Below are 21,590 nucleotides of genomic sequence, written 5' to 3' on the forward strand. Positions count from 1 at the left end.
GTTTATTTTCATAGTCTTTGTCTTTTTATTGCATTTTATCCAATTCAGTTGTGTTAGGGAACACTGCAGACTTCTACTAGACTTATTTAACAGCATAATATTAAAGTAAATAGCTGAGTTGAATATCTCCAGTTTTGATATCAGGCCTAATGCCACTTTCCTTCATGATGTGCTCCATATAAATGATGAAGAAAGGCAGAGATAACGTGTACCCTTGTCTTGTACATGATTTTACATCAAACTACCTTTGTGTAACTGCTTCAATTCTAACCGCTAACTTATAACTCAAATATAGATTGTGTATTCCACGATATAATGCTGCATTGACACCATATAATCGTAGCATTCTGAACAGCTATTCTCTTGGCACTTTGTCATTAGTATTTTCAGATCTGCAAAACTTAAATATAGACCCTTGTTATATTCTTTGATTTTTCAACTGTTTATCTTCAAGTGAAAATCTGAGTTACCGTTTCTATTTGGCTATAGCCCAGCTTCTTGTTCTTCAAGTTGCCTCTCCACAATATTTCTTTGTTTTTTTCTAAAATGTGCTCACATAAATCTTACCTGTGACCCTCAGTAAGGAAATGTCTATGTAATTCTCACATTTAATTTTATTTCCATTTCTATAAATGGATACTATGAGAAATCGACTTTAATAATCTAAATTTGGCAATCTGAATTATACATAGTAGCCACTGTAAAACTTTTATACCTTCACATTTCAGCATTTCTGGTCAAATACCTTCTCCAACTAATTTCATATTTTTGATGGTGTTTTGTACCTCAAGTATTGATATGTACTGATGATTGCATTCCTTTTGACTATTTTCTACCACTGTGCTTTTACTTTTTGTTTCATTCAGTAATCTTTCAAAGTAATTATGGAGTATTTAAAATAAAGAGCCAATAGGCTTCATTTCGGCGATGTAAACATTATTTAAATTAAGGGGATATTAAATCCCACATTGTTTTAAAACCGAATAAGAAACTCAAAGATCGGAATCAAAGAGTTTCATGCCGAATATAGTAACTATAAACGTATCAGTGACTACTAGCGTAAGCTAAAGCACATAGTACAAACTAGGGCAACTCGTAGCAAAAGTGGAGAAAGTTCTGATCGCTATTCTTAATATTTTCCATAATGTAAAACCCATCTCCTAGGAGATGTATGATGTTATACATTATGGTTGGAGGTCACTACCCAGACCGGTTTCGATCTTTATTGAGATCTCATCAGTGAGTAGCTAGACCAAAGTATAATGCTAAGGGTATAGCGAAAAGAACTTACATACTCTGTTATACAAGTTGTCAAAAAGGTGCACCCATAAATTATTTAAAATAAAGAGCCAATAGGCTTCATTTTGGTGATGTAAACATTATTTAAATTAAGTAGCTAGATCAAAGTATTATACTTTGGTCTAGCTACTCACTGACGAGATCTCAATAAAGATCGAAACCGGTCTGGGTAGTGACCTCCCACCATAATGTATAACATCATACATCTCCTAGGAGATGGGTTTTACATTATGGAAAATATTAAGAATAGCGATCAGAACTTTCTCCACTTTTGCTACGAGTTGCCCTAGTTTGTACTATGTGCTTTAGCTTACGCTAGTAGTCGCTGATACGTTTATAGTTACTATATTTGGCATGAAACTCTTTGATTCCGATCTTTGAGTTTCTTATTCGGTTTTAAAACAATGTGGGATTTAATATCCCCTTAATTTAAATAATTATGGAGTAATTAGGAAATGGAGGAAAGAGTACAATAAAAGGAATCATCTCTATAAAAGGACCTTGGATAAGGTCCAAAGTATCTAAGTAGAACACTGGTGAATAGAGAGAGGAGACATCAAAACTGACCATTGTGTCAGTATTTTGGAGGGTGAAGTTCTGTATACTGAAGTTAAAGTGGGCAGAGTTTTCTCTGTGTGAGGAGATGTTTCCATATACTAAGAGAGCACTTTGGCCAAGTGTTTAGTTAATTTGTATGTGGGCGAATCAGTAATTTGCAGTTGGGAATGGCACATTTTGTTTGTAGATTTTTGATAGCCTTGGGGTTGGAATTGTGTGGATTCATTTTTTGGTAATTTATACAGTCTAGTAATCAACTCTCTTTAGGAGCCTATGAAGGGTTTTGATTTGTGCAGTGACAGGATCATAGTCTAAAAGTCTCTTGGACTATAATCCAGCCAACTAGGGTACACAATTTTGGACTCCAGGTCTACTCTTTGTTGTTCTTACTCTTCTTCGTTGTTACTTACCTAGTGTAGTGCTCTATGCACATACCAATTTGTATGTTGTTCCCTGATGATGAAATTGGACTTTGACAAAATATCAGAAATGTTAATTAAATTATTCTAAAGACACAATGAAAAATTCTTAAAGAGAAACTTGGAGAAGAACAAGTGCTGGGTTCATTCATGCCAAATAAAGGTTGCTAGGACCAGATCTTCAGTTTAAGACAAATGATTAGGAAATCACAGCAATGTAGGAAGAATCTGTATATAAGTTCTGTAAATCTAAAAAGACTTATGACAGGTGGCAAGAGAAAATTTGTTCAGAGTGTTACAATTATATGGTGTAAATGCAGCATTACGTCGAGCAATACATAATCTATATTTAAGTTATAAGTTGGCAGTTAAAATTGAAGGAGATACAGAAATATAGTTTGATGTAAAATCAGGTATAAGATAAGGATGCATGCTATCACTGTTATTCATCATCTATATGGAGCACATTATGGAGGAAAATGGTATTCTGTCTGATATCAAAATTGGAGATATTTAACTCAGCCCTTTATTTTATGCAGATAATGTTAAGTTAAATAAGTCTGCAAGATTCCCTAACTAAACTGAATTGAATAAATGTTGTATGAAAATCAGCAATAAAAAGGCAAAGACTATGAAAATAAGCAGGAGCACTGAAAACATCAACTGAATCCTGATTGGAGAACCTATAGAACAAATTAAACATTTTAACTATTTAGGTACAGTTTTTAGTAAAGATAGTCAAATTAATATAGAAATATAGAACAGAATTAGTAAAGCTGATATGATGGGGAGTCAGCTGAATAAATATAGAATAAAAGAGAAATTAGTCAAAACACTAAACTAGCTGTACACAAGACAATGTTCAAACCAGTTTTAACTTATGTACCTAACAGCTTGGTTAGAAATAAAGCAGATTATCAAAGACTGGAGACCACAGATATATGAAAGTTCTGAGAAAAATTAGTGATGTAAACAGATTGCATCAGTGGCAGAATCATATTAAAAACAATATTATGAAAGAACTTGACTTTGTTAGTATTCAAGAATGTGTTAGCAGAGCTAAGCTAATCTCAGGTGGTATGGTCACTTAAACATAATGTGAAGAAAATAAAAGTTAGCAATTGATTGCAGTCAAAAAAATCTAGAGGAAGACCAAGAATTAGTTGTAATAATGCAACTAATTCTTGTATCATTGTCATTTTAGAATCTGACAGATAACAGATTCTAAAAAGTTTACATTCCTCCAATTTGGAGGAATGTAAACTTTTTTTTTTTTTTGTAGTATGCTGTATACATCCCTTGTGGGCACAAAGTAGAAATCTGGTGATGAAGATATGAATATAGAACATAAATAAGTATAAACTACTTGAATAGAGAAATGGTAGTGTGATTAATATCTAGGAAGAATAGTGTGCGAATTTCATACTTGAACTAAACTATGATAAAAACATTAACCTCAAGTATTTTGGGATTTTTTTTTCCCCAGTAAATTACTGTGTATTGTGTCTGCTTGTAAAGGCTAATACTTTAATAAAAATTTTTAAGCCCTATGCCTCTCAGTGAATCCTATGTTTGTAGAAGCGTTCTCAAGGTCGGTTTGCCTGCTTGCAGGATGAAAACCCCAGATAAACTGAGAAGAAAAACCCTGCAGTCCATGCCCAAGACTGGCTAACTAGGCTATGTCTGAGAAAGATCCTAAGCTCTTCACATTGTTTATTATATCAAACAGAATGGGTTAAAAGAAGCTTAGCAATTAATAGTAGTAAAAAGACCCAAAGGAAAACCGAGACTTAATGTATTGATGCAGTTAGAAAGTGCCTTAGAGCAGTGCATCCCAAACTTATGGATGCCAAGCTCCCCTTTAGAAAAATTAAAATATTTCACAGCTCCCATCGAGGAAAAAAAAAATCGTAATATAGACATATATTATTATAATATTTATTGTATTTATATTCAAGATTTTGCGTTTGTAATCTTTTTTGTGTTTCTTATCAATACTTTTGAAATGAAACTTATATGAATAAGCATATTATTATTATTATTATTATGGGCAACTCCAAGGAGTCCTTAGACTCATCGAGGGAGGCCCTAAACAACTATTCAACATCCACACAATATCTATCATACTTTGTCTTGAACTCATTCACCACTCCCCAAGTAAAAAACCTAGTTCTAACACCCTTGCTAACCACACTCTTGCCCAGTTTCCATGGATGGCTCCTAGTCCTCTCACCACCAGACCTGTTCTCAAAAATATCCTCTGAATTAATCTTATAGAAATCCTTCAGTAATTTGAACGTCTCAATCATATCACCCCTTTTCCACCTATCAACAAATTTCTGCAACCCACAAATCTTCAACTTGTTCTCATAAGGTTCATTCCATAGACCTCCTATCATCTTGGTCACTCGCCTCTTGATCCTCTCCACCTCCTCCCCATCAAGAAGAAACCCTGGCACCCAGATCTGGGCACAGTAGTCAAGATGGAGTCTTATCAAGGCTCGATAAAGAGGTACAATAACCTGCTTGTCTCTGCTCATCAAAGTATTCTTCAGTAACCAAGTGATCTGATGAGCTGATTTAGCCACTTTTGCAATGTGCTCCCTAAACTTATATATTTATTAATAATGTATTTTTTTTAAACCCATATATTTATTAATATTCATTAATTGCCGAAATTACCAAGAAGCAAAATTTGTGAACCAACGCCAATGTGTGATTTTTTCCATTAAAATATAAAAAAGAAATAATATAAATTAAATATGTTTCTTTTAAGATTAAAAAAAAAAAATCTACTTAGTCTTAAAACATTTTAAATTTGTTTTCATTATTTCACGACACCCGTCAACAAAACTTACGGCCCACAGTTTGGGAAGTGCTGCCTTAGAAGACCAAAATATTAGATATGATAATATCGGACAACTTCTGATGGATAAGACTAATTTGGAGTAAAATTGTTAATAGGAAGTTAGGAATGTAAACTTTATTTAGTACTATCATGTCTTATACACTCCTTGAGGGCACATATCAGAAATTTAATGATGATGATATAAATATAGAACATAAATGAGTATAAGCTGCTTGAATGGAGAAATGGTTGTGTGATTAATATCAAGAATGGTATGTAAATTTCATTCTTGAACTAAAATATAAATTTAAAATAATAATAAAAAACAACCCTCAAAATAAGTATTTTTGGATTTTTATTTCTTTATTTTTTTTTCAATAAATTACTGTACATTGTGTTCTATTTGTGAAGGCTGATTAACAATCCTTTAATAAAAATAAAAAAAAGCAACAAAAAAGAGCAAACAGAAGTAATTCACATATCATTATCATATCAAAACTGGTACTGTTTATTATGAAGAAAACAAATTTATAGATATTGTGGCCTTTTAACCAGTCATGCTTATAAATTATATACTAGAGAAAATAAAAATGAAATTGAAACATGGATATCTCAAGGTGACAATAAATCACTTTACATTTTAATATATCATTGAAAATGTATGTTCTGAAACATTGCAGTTTATGACTCATAGCTTTAATGATTGTAATAGGAACTATACAAATTATTCTTATCCATCCATACAAATTACAATATCATAATATAAATGATTTGAACACATTGGTCATTTAAAAAAAAAAAAAAAAAATTCAGTACTCTATGTGGTAAATTTTCACTGTTTCATACATTAAATTAAATGTATGTACATCCTTCTAATAATTAAAGTTTAGAGTGAATATGAATAATATGTATTGTTTGAAATGGTGCAGCACAGGAAGAGATTACACTCTATTTTTCACTTTTGTTTAATTTTTAAAAAATAATTGTTATCTGTATTTTCTAAATGACTAGAGAGCACTTCCTTTGTTGTCTCCACTTTTGCTTGATCCCAGCTGCTATCCTTGTTTTTTTGCTTATTTTCAATCATGGTTACCAGCTGTTTATAATGATAATATTGATAATATAAAGCCCATGATTGCCAGTCATTAATCATTCATGATTTAACAAGTTCTCACTAATTCTGAATTGAGATGGCAGGACTGTTTTAATAACTCAGCCAAGAAATTAATGATGCCTCAAGGCTAAATCATCACTTCCCAAGCATTAGCCAAGATGACAACTGTTGCATTTTAAATTTAGAGAAATAAATACAACATTTGTTGTATTTATTTCTACATTGTAAGAGGTTTCTTCTTCTTATTTTTTGTTGTTGTTGTTGTTTCATTTGGTTTCATTTTAACATTAATTTTTTGACATCCTGATCAGTTTATTCCTGTTGACGTTTCATTTTTGAACTGTTACAGAGATATCCGTATAAGAAATGCAGTAGCGCAGATCCTGATAGCAAGTGGCAGAAAAAAAATTGCTTTCTAACATTAATAAGAAATTTGCAAAAGCAATTCCGGCTTAAACTTTCAGGTTCTTTCTACTATATTCATTTAAGTGAATTATTATGAATATATTTAAACTAAATTAAAAAAATATATATTTTCCTGAAAATGGGTTTATTTTTAATAGACCACACAGTAGTAAATGAAGCTATTATTGATATTATACAACATTCCAGTTCAGAAGAAAACATCTTAAAATATTTTTAAATCTGTTGGGGAAAGGGAAGAATAAAAGAGACTTTTGGTTGAAAGGGGATTGCCTTTCAGTTCAGAGGTAAGATAAGATTCATTACAGATGAAGTTCATGATATATTTGTGGATTATACTCTCAGTGCAAAGATGCCTGACATCCTTTAATTTGGAGTTTTGTCATTCATCACTTTCCAACATGTTTCACAAACTGGGACTTGTCTCTTTAAATCTTCCCTTTGTTTACTGCTCTTCACTGCCCATAGACATCATGGAATTACTTTGTTATTGTCAAGTACAGTAAAATATTGACTTTTCATATCACAAAGTATTGTTGAAGTAAAAGCTATTAAGTTATCATTGAATATGAAATTTCGTTATTTCACATACAATATTTTACATATATACATTTCTTTTATGACTTCATTATTGGACAGGTATTACACAAATGCTAGTAGATATGCACACTAGCCATTCTTCTTACTGGAAGCCTGCAGCTTGAAAAGTTTCCTGTTTAGTCTCCACAGCAGGATTTTTCTGGATTATATAACCCTTAACCCTCTCATAATACAAATATATACTATAAGTTTGCAACCTTTCCTGGATGAACTCGCATAAAAACATCTTGTGGTGTTAGACACCACAGTGGAAAATTCCTGATTTCTTGATTTATTTTTATGTATTAATCTATTATTTTTTCATATGGAAAACTATTTTGTAATGCTTATTTAAATATATTTAGAATATAAATGGAAATAACTAAATGAAATTCAAATTAATTGTTCCAATTTTTTGTATTTAGGAGTTTCCAAAATTATATTATAAAATAAGTGAAAGTGAAATCTCATATTTTTTTTACTTATTATTTAATCTGTTCCTGTATTTCTCTTTACATATGAATGGAAATGGTTTTATGTTCCATTATAATATCATTGTATATAATTTTATGAATTGCCTGCCATCCTGGCTGACCATGTGGATAGCATTTCTGCTCTTTAACCATCAGACTATGGGTTTGAATCCACATGGGCAATGTCTGTGAATTTCTTTATGTTCTTCACTCTGCTTATTGGATTTTTGGAAAGATGTAGATTTTAATTCCACCTAAGATGCGAAAAGCCTTTGTAAGGACTTTTCATTTGAAGCTGAGTTAGCTAGTTTCATGTAGAGGTGACTGTTCTTCATCCTGCAAAAGCAGCTTAACAGAAGAACAGATATAATAATGTAATTAACAGGCTTGATAGCCATATATACCTATAGCCTCATGACCTCATAGCCATATTTGACTTATTGGAGGAGACCTGAAATATATTGAAAAAATTTGTCTCTGCATAAATATGAACCTTACATTATCAGACATAGAGGTCCATTGATGATGATGATGATGATGATGGTAATCAAAGATATATATATATGTTGCACCAATTTATTTAGTTAGGCATCATCCTGAAATATTTCTCCAGCTCAAATATCATCACAAATATCTTTTAATCAGCACTTTCAGTTTATCTCCAACAAGTTTTCTCTATAATGAGAACATGACCCCATTTAAGTGGAAAGAACCATGTTCATTTCAAGTGAATTATCCAGTCTTATACAGAAGGAGGTTTTCCCTCCAAATATGGGTTTTCATCTCTCAAATGGCCATATCATGGAATGGAAGGAGGGTAAGATATTGCCATTGCATGAGGGCGGTAGCAGACTGGAAGTATCTAATTATAGGCCAGTTTGTGTGTCATCAGTAGTTGTTAAATCTTGGAAAAATTAGTGAGGGACTGTATACAGCATTGGGCAGATGAGGGTAATGTTATCTGTGAGAGCCAACATGGATTTATTAAGGGGTGCTCTTGTGTTAGTAATATGCTAGCCTTTTATAATAAAGTTAAAAGAGCAGTTGATGAGGGAAAGGCATATGCTGCCATTTTCTTAGACTTAGCAAAAGCATTTGACAGGGTGCCACATGATAAGCTGATATTCAAATTGCAGCACATGGGTCTGGATGTCAGATTGGTCAACTGGATTCAGGATTGGCTGTCAGATAGTATCAGAGAGTTGTGTATGGTGGAGCAATATCAAAGAGACAGAAGGTTACACGTGGTGTTCCACAGGGCTCGGTACTGGGACCTATATTGTTTAACTTTTATATCAACGACATTGTCCATGGATTGCAAGGGGATATTCAGTTGTTTGCGGATGATGCGAAGCTGGGAAGGGTTATTAGTAATAATGCAGATGTGGTAGCCCTGCAAGAGGATTTGAATAAACTAGCTAGATGGGCAAATGAATGGAGGTGTCAGTTTAATGCAGCAAAATGTAAGGTCTTGAGGTTTGGGACACATCGATGGGATGCTGCATAATCTATAGGAGGAGTTAAACTGCAGGAAGTAGGAGAGACAAGAGATATAGAAACCTGAAATTTAGGGGACATATTGCAAAAGTAGTGAAGGTAATGCAGAGGATTGCTGCAATAATGAGAAGAACACTGATGTGCAGAGATAAAATGGTTATCATGCCGTTGTATAAGACTGTGATCAGACCACACTTAGACTATTGTTCTCAGATATGATCCCCCGGATTTGAAGGGGATAAATTAACTGTGGAAAGGGTACAAAGGCGGATAACAAAAATGGTGTCGGGACTGTACAATGTTAGTTATGAGGATCAGCTGAGGGAGTGTGGACTGCAGAGTTTGGTGGATAGAAGAAGGAAGGGTGATATGATTGAGACTGTTAAACTGTTGAGAGGTGGTTACAGGGTTGACACTGGGGAGTTCTTTCGCTTAGTTGAACAGATGGAAGGAGTGATGACAAGAGGCCATTCCTGGAAGTTACGAAAGGAAACCATGAGCAAGAGGGTGAGGAGTGGTTTCTTTGCATGGAGGGTGGTTGAAACATGGAATGCATTGCCTGATGGAGTGGTGAGAGCGAGAACGGTCAATGCATTTAAGGAGTGGTATAATAGACTTTATGTTTCCTAGGAGGGACCTCCCCTCGATGAATCTTGATAGATTTGTGTTTGTTAGAAAGAACCTCCCACGATGAGTCTTTTGACTCCATGGAGGTCTGAATAATGACAATAATAATAATATAAGCTGAGAACACATGTAATTAACAAACAGGAATAGTATGTAGTAGATGGTAGATTATGAAGTGCAGGTAGTGAATTTTATAGAATGGTTCCCACAATGAGTCCTCAAAGTTTTATGTAAAACGGTGTCATGTAAAAATAATAATACTATTATCTGTTTATAAGCGACAGAGTTAATAACTTCTTCAAATATAAGAATTTCTCTGTCAGGCAACCTTCAATACACTGCTGTCCAATATGTAATATTTCATGTAGTAGACAAAGATGAAATACCTTTCTGAACTAGAACATTGCATATCTTAACATTTAATAATCTGATTATTTAGTGAAAAGAGCTAGAACCTTCAGTTTCAAGGAATAAATTTCAAAATTTTCCTGATAATAATTGTATAAAAACTTAGAGAGCTCACTGGAAGCTGATGCAGTTGTATTCTTATGAAATTTAAAGAATAAAATTTACATTTTATTTTAAAAAGTAAGAAAAGCATTATTTTTGTTTTCTTATATTTTCATTCATTTAAGAAATTCAAAGAATGTATCAATATGCATAAGTGAATAAAACGTTATGATTTTATTCATATAAACATTGACTGACTGAATTTTGTAGATATTTGTTTGTATTTAAAATTCTGTAAGCCCTGTTAAGCTTGTCATTAAGGTTCTGAAACTTCCGGATTGATGAATCTTTTCTTTGGATGATCCAAAAATATTAACACTGCCTTCCTCGTATTCCGGAACATTATAGACTTGATTCTGTACAGCTCTGTGCTCTTTAAGATTAGATTTTTGTAATTCTTTCCACTCTTCTTCTTGGATTAACTGGTATGTTGGAGACATCGAGAGCATTGCAGGTGATTGCACATCTCGCACTGGTGTTTGCTCACAAGCTGAGGAACTTCGACTGCTGTAGAAAGAGAAATGAACATATCCAAAATTACCAAGTTTTTACATCAGCAGTGGAATACATACATATATATATATATATATATATATATTTATATATAATGAGAATGAGTATTATGTATTTATTAGTAATGATATGACTTATATTACATGTATAATAGTGAAAAATATTAATACTTGAAAAGTTTTTCCTGGTTAAAGGTATTTATAAATATATTTGTGTGTGTGTGTATATATATATATTTTTTTTTTTATATAAATTTTATACAGACCTTAGTGAGAAAAAAAAAAATATATGCTCATTTCAAGTATTGCACCAAATTTATAATTCCTCACTATGAATAGCACAGATATTTAAAAAAGGACTAATCAAAAGACACATCTCCATGCACATACACATACCACTGTGATTGATTGCAATGCACTAAGCAATTTACAATGAAGTATAAACAAGTATTCTGTCACTTAGTTTTGTTATACTGTACAGGAAATGGTGTTTAGCATATACTGGGTATAAATGATATTTTGTATGGCTATATTTGTGGTTTTTGTGTACTGTGTGGATAAGTATCCTTATGTTGACAGTAGCTGTGATGGCTTGGTTAACTGAGTAATTAATGTATCCACTCTCCAACTAGCAGGCTGCAAGTATGAATTCCATATGGGCATGGATGTTTGTGGTTGACTTTAGGTGAAAGAAGAATTTCATTATCCTGTGTGAACCACCTCTTAGCTTATTGGAAGCCTTAATCAACCCATACTGATGTAACTATAGGTTTACAACCACTTGTGAGGAGGAGACACATTAAAAAAAAAAAGTGATTGATTAGTAGAGAACGGGTCAGTTGTTTTGATTTGTTCTCTACTATTTAATATGATCTCCTAATAACAAAATCTTATTTAGATTGTGTAACTAGTCATGTTACTAAGACTTCAAAGACCATAAGGTAAGAATTCATTGTGGTTCCTCCTCTGTTTTCTATAAAAATTATTTTTCTATTTGCATCACAAATATGGACACCTTTGAGCAGACATACAGATAGCGCAGCAGATCAAATCCTTAACATTCCATTGGTTTTAAACCACCCAGAAGGCGAGGCAGGGTGTGTGTGTGTGTGTACTGAGACAATAGCACCCAGAAATCAGTGGCTGTGATTGGTTATTGTGTCAACTTTCATCATTTGTCATGACTTGCTGTTTTTGTTTTCTGAGTTTCATCTGTTTTACATGTGAAATGTGAACTGGCATGTTTAAGACACAGATATAGACAAGTAATTTTCTATAAATAATTTGACTTTTTTTGTCCATATTTACAATGGGAAACAGTGCTTATGATCTATTGAATGTCCCGTTTTCTGCCAGAGCAGATTGTATGATTGATTATAGTCGAAGGAGGTTGGAACTTGTGTATAAATATGTAAACAAAATGAGTTATTTTAGCTTTTCTTTGATTCAATCCAGAAAAATAATTTCCGAAGTGATTACTTTTTCCAATTTCTGTGTGTATTATATGGCTGTATTTAAAAATCATATCAAAATTCAAATTATCCATGTCTCACTAGTATTTGCCAATAATAATCTAATCTCATCACGAAGCGTAAATTCTTTGTGCTTCCCACATAAATAGCGTGCTTAAAGCATAGCTATTGTTCATTTGACCTTTATGCTTTCCATGTTTAAAATTATTAATTAATAAATTAAAGTTATCCTATAATTGATTGCATTGGACCAAGTAAGATGAGCGCTGATGTGCTATGTACTCTTAAAACTTTCATACCATCAAAAAAATGCAATCATACGGTCAAATCGATGTAAATTTTGTAGTATGGGTTGTGTAAGCCACATGACAGCACATCCAAAATAAATGGGCATGCGATGCCATTGATATATATACAGTATATATGTTATGAAATAAAATTTGAGTAATTCTTGTTGCCAATTTAGTGATATGAAATTGTTAATGAAGTACACTTTAGAAAATTTGTTTTTCTTGCTTTTGTTTTAATGTAACTGTCCATTACTGATGCTCAGTAGTATTAAGTGAATGACAGCTTTTTTGCAGTAAATCTGTGGCTTCAGTAAATCTCTCCCAGCCAATCTATCAAATTAGTGGATAGCATCTTTATTCTATAACCAACAATTTGTTGGTTCAAATCCCACTGCAGCATGGATATCTGTGAATGCTTTTAAGTAATAAAAGCCCAGTGTGAAACCACCACCCCATTAATTGGAGGCCTTGAAGTAATTTGAAAAAGTATCCTGCTTGGTCTTGAGAGTGGGATTCCTGCTACATCCTTATTCAATCCCCAGTATTAAATATATTATGTATTTCCATTTTTATGGGTGAAATTGACAATAAATAAATAAATGAATAATAATAAAAAAAAGAATGTAGCATTTGCTGTTTGATTAATAATATAGTTCCTTCTCTGTACAGTTTTTTACAACTGGCAGAAAGCGTGTGTGGTTTTCTTGGGATTTTTTTTTTTTTTTCACCTTTTCATGATAAATGTACTATAATTTCAGAGTTGATACACTTTATATTTAAATATTTCCTGAGCTTTACAGTCTTGGTGACTGACAGACAGATTAGCAAACTGAAGTAGTTGGAAATTAAAATTTCATTCAGTATTTCTTATTCGTGTGAGCAGTTTTGTTAGCTATTGAGTTTAATGTCTGAAATTGTGGGGTAAATGTTCAACTAACTAAACTTGACTGGAATGCAAGTTTAATTAGTTGAAAGCATCCCCTCTCCCTTTTTTTTTTTTCACGATTTTGAGAATACTTCTGAAATGAACCACACTAGCAAGTATAATTATGTTTTCTTGTATGTTAAATTTATTTTAATAAGTGCTTATGTTCAAGAATACAAATGCATAGAAATTTAGAGGGGAGGCTAATGTGTCTTTGTTACATAGTGATAAAATAGAATTGGGACACAGCCTACTAATGTATAATAAATTATTTCTGCTAATAGTTTTTTGATCATTACAGCTAATATTGCCAGAACTATTATTATTATTATTATTATTATTATTACGGGTATCTCCATGGAGTCAGTAGACTCATCGCGGGAGACCCAAACTAGCAAAACAATATCTGTCATATCTCTTCTTGAATTCATTTACAGATGAAGAGCTCACAACAAAGTCAGGCAATGAATTCCACTCATTCACCACCCTCCAGGCAAAAAACCTTGTTCTGACACCTTTGTTAACCACACTCTTCTTTAATTTCCAGAGATGACCTCTTGTTCTTCCATCACTATCACACAGCTGCCCCCACCCCCCCCCCCCCCCACCCCCCCCCCCCCCCACCCCCCCCCCCCCCCACCCCCCCCCCCCCCCACCCCCCCCCCCCCCCACCCCCCCCCCCCCCCACCCCCCCCCCCCCCCACCCCCCCCCCCCCCCACCCCCCCCCCCCCCCACCCCCCCCCCCCCCCACCCCCCCCCCCCCCCACCCCCCCCCCCCCCCACCCCCCCCCCCCCCCACCCCCCCCCCCCCCCACCCCCCCCCCCCCCCACCCCCCCCCCCCCCCACCCCCCCCCCCCCCCACCCCCCCCCCCCCCCACCCCCCCCCCCCCCCACCCCCCCCCCCCCCCACCCCCCCCCCCCCCCACCCCCCCCCCCCCCCACCCCCCCCCCCCCCCACCCCCCCCCCCCCCCACCCCCCCCCCCCCCCACCCCCCCCCCCCCCCACCCCCCCCCCCCCCCACCCCCCCCCCCCCCCACCCCCCCCCCCCCCCACCCCCCCCCCCCCCCACCCCCCCCCCCCCCAAAGGATCTATGTACAAAAAAAAAAAAAAAAAAAAGTAAATGAAAGAGAGGAATTTAAGTAAATAGATACTTTCTGTTCCAATAATCAGGTTATATCAGTTAGTAGTTAGTGTAAAATTTAAAATATCAATACAGTGTTTAACATCACTGTTAAACACTGAATTGAACTACCTATCTAGCTTAAGGACTAGTAAATACCTTCTAGAAATTTTTTTACACTTTTTTTTTGGTAAAACTGAAACAAACATGCAAAAACTACAGTAGTAAAAATATACAAAAAATTACACAAGTAAGCTAAAAAAAAAAATTAAACAACATATCTATTAAATCACAGTTTGATAAAAGCTTATCTGCCCATCCATGATGAGTGAGAGTTTTTAGTTGATGAGTAAAAAAATCAGTTTATGAATAAAAAGATTAGTAAAAAAAATTTCAGTTTAATGATCAGTTTTATTTTGTTTATTTATAATGCCATTTCTATGCCATGTTTTATATCATATCATGTCCTTTGGGATATGCCAGTCTTTACAGATGCCTGATTTGTTGAGTAGTGCTGATTTTATTATAATAGAATACGACTTTTTTTCCCCAAAAAACCTCCAGTAAGTAGAATGATGATTTCACACTTAGCTAATTTGAAATTAATTAATATAAGATTATTAGAGAAGAGATTATACATAGAGTGAGAGAAGAACAAACCCACCTGTGGAAATCATGTAAAGGTGTGATGTAGAAAAAAAACAAATCTGCTCATCCATGATGAGTGATAATTTTTAGTTAATGAGTAAAGAATCAGAAGAGAGTTTCAATTGTCAGTTTTATTTACACAATGTCATCTCTATGGGCAAGGGATTTTTTACATGATTGATGGATGAGTAGAATGTGTTGTGAATGCTAGGAGTGTGAATGAGTTTAAGGTTCGGTGTACAATAGATATGTTGCTTACTGAATGAGACCTCCCATTATGTGTTTGTTGGTTCTAAGGGTTTGTAATAATAATAGTTCGACTCAAAGAAAAACTTAACAGAGCATTAATCATGTGAAGTTTATCACATTGTCAAGTAGTATGCTTTCATTTGATCCATATATATATTTTTTTTAATATCACTCCCATATACAACAAGCAGCAAAGCCTATAGCAAATCAATAAAGTCAGTTTAATTAAGTTATTTGCTGGTATTTGCAGATATATACGTGTAAATATGATTATTTTTAATACTGCATGGCTTATTGAGTTTTGATCATGCCCTTTGGTCAGAAACATCTGGTGTCGAATGAAAAGAATCTTTATCAGGGCTTTTGATTTGAAGGTGAGTCAGCTGATCCCCCCTACAAAAGTAAAAGGGTTTTTCATCTTGCAAACTGGGCAAACCAGCCAGAAGAACATATACAATTTGGCAACCATAACACTATGCAGAAAAGATTAAATGTCCTATCAAAGCATTAGTTTGATTTCAAAGAAGCTAGGTTACTTGGCCATGACAGACAATAGAATCCGACATGCAAAGGGACTAAGAAGAAAAAATAATGCATGCATTATTTTTTCTTTAGAAGGTGCTCAGGCAATACTGTGAAGAACCTTCCATTCACAACATAGTATCCTAAAATCACTGTGCAGCAGACAGCAGAAATTCCAAAGCCACTAATGAAATATGCAGAATTCAACCATCAGTAGTGGATATGAAAACTTTGAAAGTTGAAAGAAATGTAATAGAATTATTTTATTTTCCTAAATTATATAATTTCTTTATATTCATTCTAAAAATGAATTTTTATTTGCTTTTGTTATTTGCCTATGAATTGTTTTCCAGAGCTTGCTTCTCACCTAGAAACGCAAGTGCACAGTAGTCCAGATGCGATCTAATCAAAGCCTTGTACAGCAAAATGACCACATCATTATCTCTACCTGTCAGTGTTCTTCTTTGTATACTGGCATTCTTTGTGCTGTTTTTATCACTTTTGCAATATGTCCCTTGAACTTCAATTCTTTGTCCACCAGGATCCCTCGCTTTCTCCACCTCCTGTAATACAATGTCTCCAATATGATACACACTTTACTTTTTTGAGTTCCAAAGTGCAAAACCTCACATTTACTGGTGTTAAACTGACATCCCCACTTGTTAGTCCACATAGCCACTTTATTCAAATCTCTCTCTAAAGCACCAGTGTATTTATTTCAACATTGGTAGTTACACAGGGTAAAAATGAGTCGTCATCAAAAAAAAAATCAGCTAACACCTTTTATTCTCTTATAGGGAATAGGCGAGACCTTTTAACCCTATTTGGAGACTGAGTGGGCTCTTCAGTTTCCACCAATAGCCAATCAGAGATAGCTGGCCCATGACCAATCACTAATTGTAAGTGGTCAAAGATGAAGAGACCGGCAAACTAGCTGCCATCTCTTGGTACCTAACTCTAACAGGATATGTTACTGTCTGAAATAATATGGGTTTTACAGTTGATTTTCTTGAGTTTACATGATGAAAAACCCAAGTTTTCCAGGAGAAAAAAAAACCTGCTTGCCCATGCCAGAGATCGACTAACTCAGGAACCAGTTGAAAATAGGCTTAGAAAAAGTTCCTCCAGTCAGCGACTAGACTTGAACCTAAGTCTAACTTCGAGCAACCTAGCACAGAGGATGCAAGTGCCACTTCCACTGATCTACACGGACATGGCATTAACAAAAGCTTATAAATTATCAACTTCAGGATTGAACATGTGAATATGATACATATATATATTTGGTTTCAGGGGTACTCTGCCCAGGCTTGAGAGCTGACTAGTGAGATATTTTGCCTGACTGGTGAGCCTAAAACTTTTTAAGCCATATATAGTAATAATAATAAATGAATTAAAAAAAGGCCTCACTTTCCCAGGCTTGGGAAAGGTGCCCAGGAAATGGAAGGAAGGTAAGATAGTGCCATTACATAAGGGTGGTAGCAGACTAGAAGTGTCTAATTATAGGCCAGTTTGTGTGTCATCAGTAGTTGTTAAGATCTTGGAGAAATAAGTGAGGGACTCTATACAGCATTGAGCAGATGAGGGTAATGTTATCTGTGAGAGTCAACATGGATTTGTTAAGGGGTGCTCTTGTGTTAGTAATATGCTAGCCTTTTATAATAAAGTTACAAGAGCAGTTTATGAGGGAAAGGCATATGCTGCCATTTTCTTGGATTTAGCAAAGGCATTTGACAGGGTGCCACATGGTAAGCTGATATTTAAGTTGCAGCACATGGGTCGGGATGTCAGATTGGTCAACTGGATTCAGGATTGGCTGTCCGATAGGTATCAGAGAGTTGTGTATGGTCGGGCAGAAGGTTACAAGTGGGATCCCACAGGGCTCAGTACTGGGATCTATATTGTTTAACCTTTATGTCAGTGGATTGCAGGGGGATATTCAGTTGTTTGCAGATGATGTGAAGCTGGGAAATGTTATTAGTAATAGTGCAGATGTGGTAGCCCTGCAAGACGATTTGAATAAACTAGACAGATGGGCAAATTAATGGGGGTGTCGGTTTAATGCAGCAAATTGTAAGGTCTTGAGGTTTGGGACACTTCATACTCTATTGGAGGAAGTAGGGGAGACAAGAGATCTGGTGTTGATGATTGATAGAAACCTGAAATTCAGGGGACATATTGCAAAGGTGGTGAAGGTAACACAGAGAATTGCTGGAATACTGATTCCAGCAGTTCTCTGTGGAATTGCTGAAGGTAACACAGAGAATTCTTCAGAGATAAAAGAGTTATCATTCTGTTGTATAAGACCTTGGTGGAACAGCGGGAAGGAGAGATGACAAGTTGGCCATCCCTGGAAGTTGCAAAAGGAAGCTGTGAGGAGTGGTTTTTTTGCCTGGAGGATGGTTGAACTGTAGAATGCATTGCCGATAGAGTGGTTAGAGCAAGAACAGTCAATGAGTTTAAGGAGCGGTATGATAGACTTTGTGTTTCCTAGGAAGGACCTCCCGCACCTCTTTTGACTCCATGGAGGCCTGAATAATAATAATAATAAAAATGGGATTGTGTAATGAAAATATCAAAGTATTTCAATGAATGAAAATTATTAAATGAATTTTTATATCGCTTCCATTCAGAGAGACGGCAATACTTATAGCAAATCAGTGCTACACATTGTGCATTTGGCAAGTGATGATTTAATAGAATTAAAGATATTGTTTTTATTCCATGTCTGAATGTCTGTGAACTTCTGATTGCATGACTCATTTCCAATTATTATTCATTAGTTTTGAGATAAAGATAGCATCAGAAATATTTAAGTGATTTTTGAGAATGTAAAAATATTATTCAGGTTTGACTCTTTTCTGAATTATTTACACAAACATTTCTATGTGCATTTGTGTTGCATAGATGTTTAGGGAGGGAAGAAGTGATGGCTGTTATGGCCTCCTCACAAGAATTTGAAGGAATTGTGTTACTATTTTTATGTTACTGTCAGACTGCATGGCTGCATTTTAATGAAGGAAAGGTAATTAACTAATTAAATATAGAGGAAGTGTGTGTGGTAAACTCTGAATAATTTTTGGTTGCAGCATTGGTCATACGTTAAAACAGATTTAGATTTATTTCTTATATCAATTAGGCAGCTAAGATCCATTTACTTCTTGATTCCATGAGTAAATTTTATACAAATATTTAAGTACATCATTTATGTCTTCATTTTGATAAGAATAACATTCAGTGTTCTCATAATTCAGAAATTAATATAAGTATGTCAAAGGAAATGTATTTATTTATTAACTTGATGCCTCTGTGACTGATTGGCTCTCCCTGTACTTCACTCGCCATGAAGATGTAAATATAGAAAAGAGTCCTACGTTTATAGCTCATTTATGATGAAGATGAACTTTTAGACCTTTTTCAGGGAAACTAGGTTAGTCTTAATTGAGGACAGCAGATTTTCTTTCCATAAATGTAATAAATTTAGTTTAATCCTTTATCCAAGTGTGAGCAAACAAAGTTTGCACCTGAAAGTATCTTCAGGACTGGGGTAAGATGGTACAACACCAGGGCGACTCCTTGCAAAGGTGGAGCAAGCCACCAACACTCCTATCTCAGTATCTCCTATAATGCAAAACACATCTCCTTGCAGATATGTCTAATGTTATGCATTAAGGGAAGGGCCACTACCCAGACTAGTTTCGACCTTTATTGAGGTCTCTTCAGTGGGAGCCAGGCTCAAGTGGAGATACCAGTCAGAAGCATTAGCAAGATCATCTCTACCTATAGGAGTTGCCAAACGGTATGCCACCTTTTTAATAAATTACTCTGGATTTAGAGGAAGATGTTGAAAGTTTATTTTTTACTTGGTTAGAATATAATAAATTTAGTTTAATCCTTTATCCAAGTCTGGGTAGTGGCCCTTTCCTTAATGCATAACATTAGACATATCTGCAAGGAGATGTGTTTTGCATTATAGGAGATACTGAGATAGGAGTGTTGGTGGTTTGCTCCACCTTTGCAAGGAGTCGCCCTGGTGTTGTACCACCTTTCTCCAGTCCTGAAGATACTTTCAGTTGCAAACTTTGTTTGCTCACACTTGGATAAAGGATTAAACTAAATTTATTATATTCTAACCAAGTGAAAAATAAACTTTCAACACTTTCTATAAATGTATTCAGTAGACATAACATAACTGATCATCTTGCTCTATTAAGATAAGATTGTTCATGAACTTCTCACTACTTATTATGAACTCTCTATAATAATTCCATTGTTGTCATTCAATGATTATTTAAAGGTATGATTTATTAAGTATTTCATTTAATGAATATTAATAAACAAACAGCATTATAAAGCACATCTCAGAACACATTGAAATGTTATTTGCAAAAATATAATAAAACATTAATAAAATATAATGAGTAACTTGGCTGCTAAGGTCTTAGTAGCAAAGTTTCTTTGCTTCTTTTATGCTTGAGCACATGCACAGAATGTTGGAATTAATTGCTAGAATAGTGCATCCATAGCTACAATTTCAGTTTTAAACCTATGAGATGGAAATTCATGCTTCTTGTCCTTCTCTTGAAAATATCCTCAGTCATGATGAGCTATGAGATTTGTTGATTTCTAACATATAATAAATTACTTTAGACAACAGACTATTTTCAGTGTACTAAATGTAATTTATTTACTTCACATTCAATGCTGTGAACTGTTAATATCAAATAAATAGCACAAAACTAATTCATGCTTCTGAACCAGTGGCGTAGCTACAATTTTTGCCCTCCCCTCCTGCACAACAAGTGTTCATTGGGCACATTGGAAGTATTTATTAGATCCTTTAGTGTTTCTGATTGGGCCCACAGTTCTCATATCCTTGTTGCAGCTTTATGGGATGGTAGTTACACCACTGTGCTGAACTTACTCGTGTTAACAGTGAAGTCATTGGAAGCAATTATAAGCTGAAGCTTTTTCATTTATCTAATTCATACTGAACGGGATGCGAAGTGAATGTCAAGCAGCATAGCAGAGTTCTGTTTGGTACTGTCATTCTAAAATGCCATTCCAAAATGCAGTGAGATGAACAAGCAAGGACAAAACGAAGCTCGTGCTACAATACTATGCTACCAACCTGAGTGTTGAGGCAGCACTTGCGATCACGTCCTTTAAGGCATCTCGAAATGATGCACTGTGAAGAAAGGAAGATTGAACTTCATTTAACCAGTTTCATTTTCAATTTAACTTTTTTCAAAGATATGATATTTTAAAATTTCTATGAACTTGTTTTATAAAGGGATTTGCAGAATAAGGAACATTATTTATTCGTGGATTTATTCAAGTGATAGATAATTTTCTGGAGAAGGAAAACAGATTTTCTTTGAGGAGAAAAATAAAAAAAAAAAAAAACATAATAATAATAATACATGGCACCTTGCTGTAAAGAAGTGTTAGTTATGCAATGTATGTGCATGTACACTGTATACTTACATATAATCCATTTA

General features: G+C 34.8%; 1 protein-coding gene across 2 annotated transcripts in view; it reads right to left on the reverse strand.

Moving 5' to 3' along the window:
• Positions 1-5,462: 5,462 nt before the first annotated feature.
• Positions 5,463-21,590, reverse strand: part of LOC150095890 (PDZ and LIM domain protein 3-like) — a 57,021-nt gene continuing 40,893 nt past the window's right edge. The window contains exons 6-7 of one of the 2 annotated variants that reach the window (XM_090409529.1): positions 21,221-21,277; positions 5,463-10,854 (exon numbers count right to left, since the gene is read on the reverse strand). In XM_090409529.1, coding sequence (XP_090265655.1) covers positions 10,572-10,854; positions 21,221-21,277 — 340 coding nt within the window. In that variant the 3' untranslated portion in view covers positions 5,463-10,571. The remainder of the gene's footprint in view (positions 10,855-21,220; positions 21,278-21,590) is intronic. The other variant, XM_090409530.1, reaches the window with a different exon arrangement.

This window comes from Typopeltis vanoorti, chromosome 19, assembly GCF_054136105.1.
Source record: "Typopeltis vanoorti isolate ZY-2024b chromosome 19, IOZ_Tvanoo_1.0, whole genome shotgun sequence".
NCBI classification, from domain to species: domain Eukaryota; kingdom Metazoa; phylum Arthropoda; class Arachnida; order Uropygi; family Thelyphonidae; genus Typopeltis; species Typopeltis vanoorti.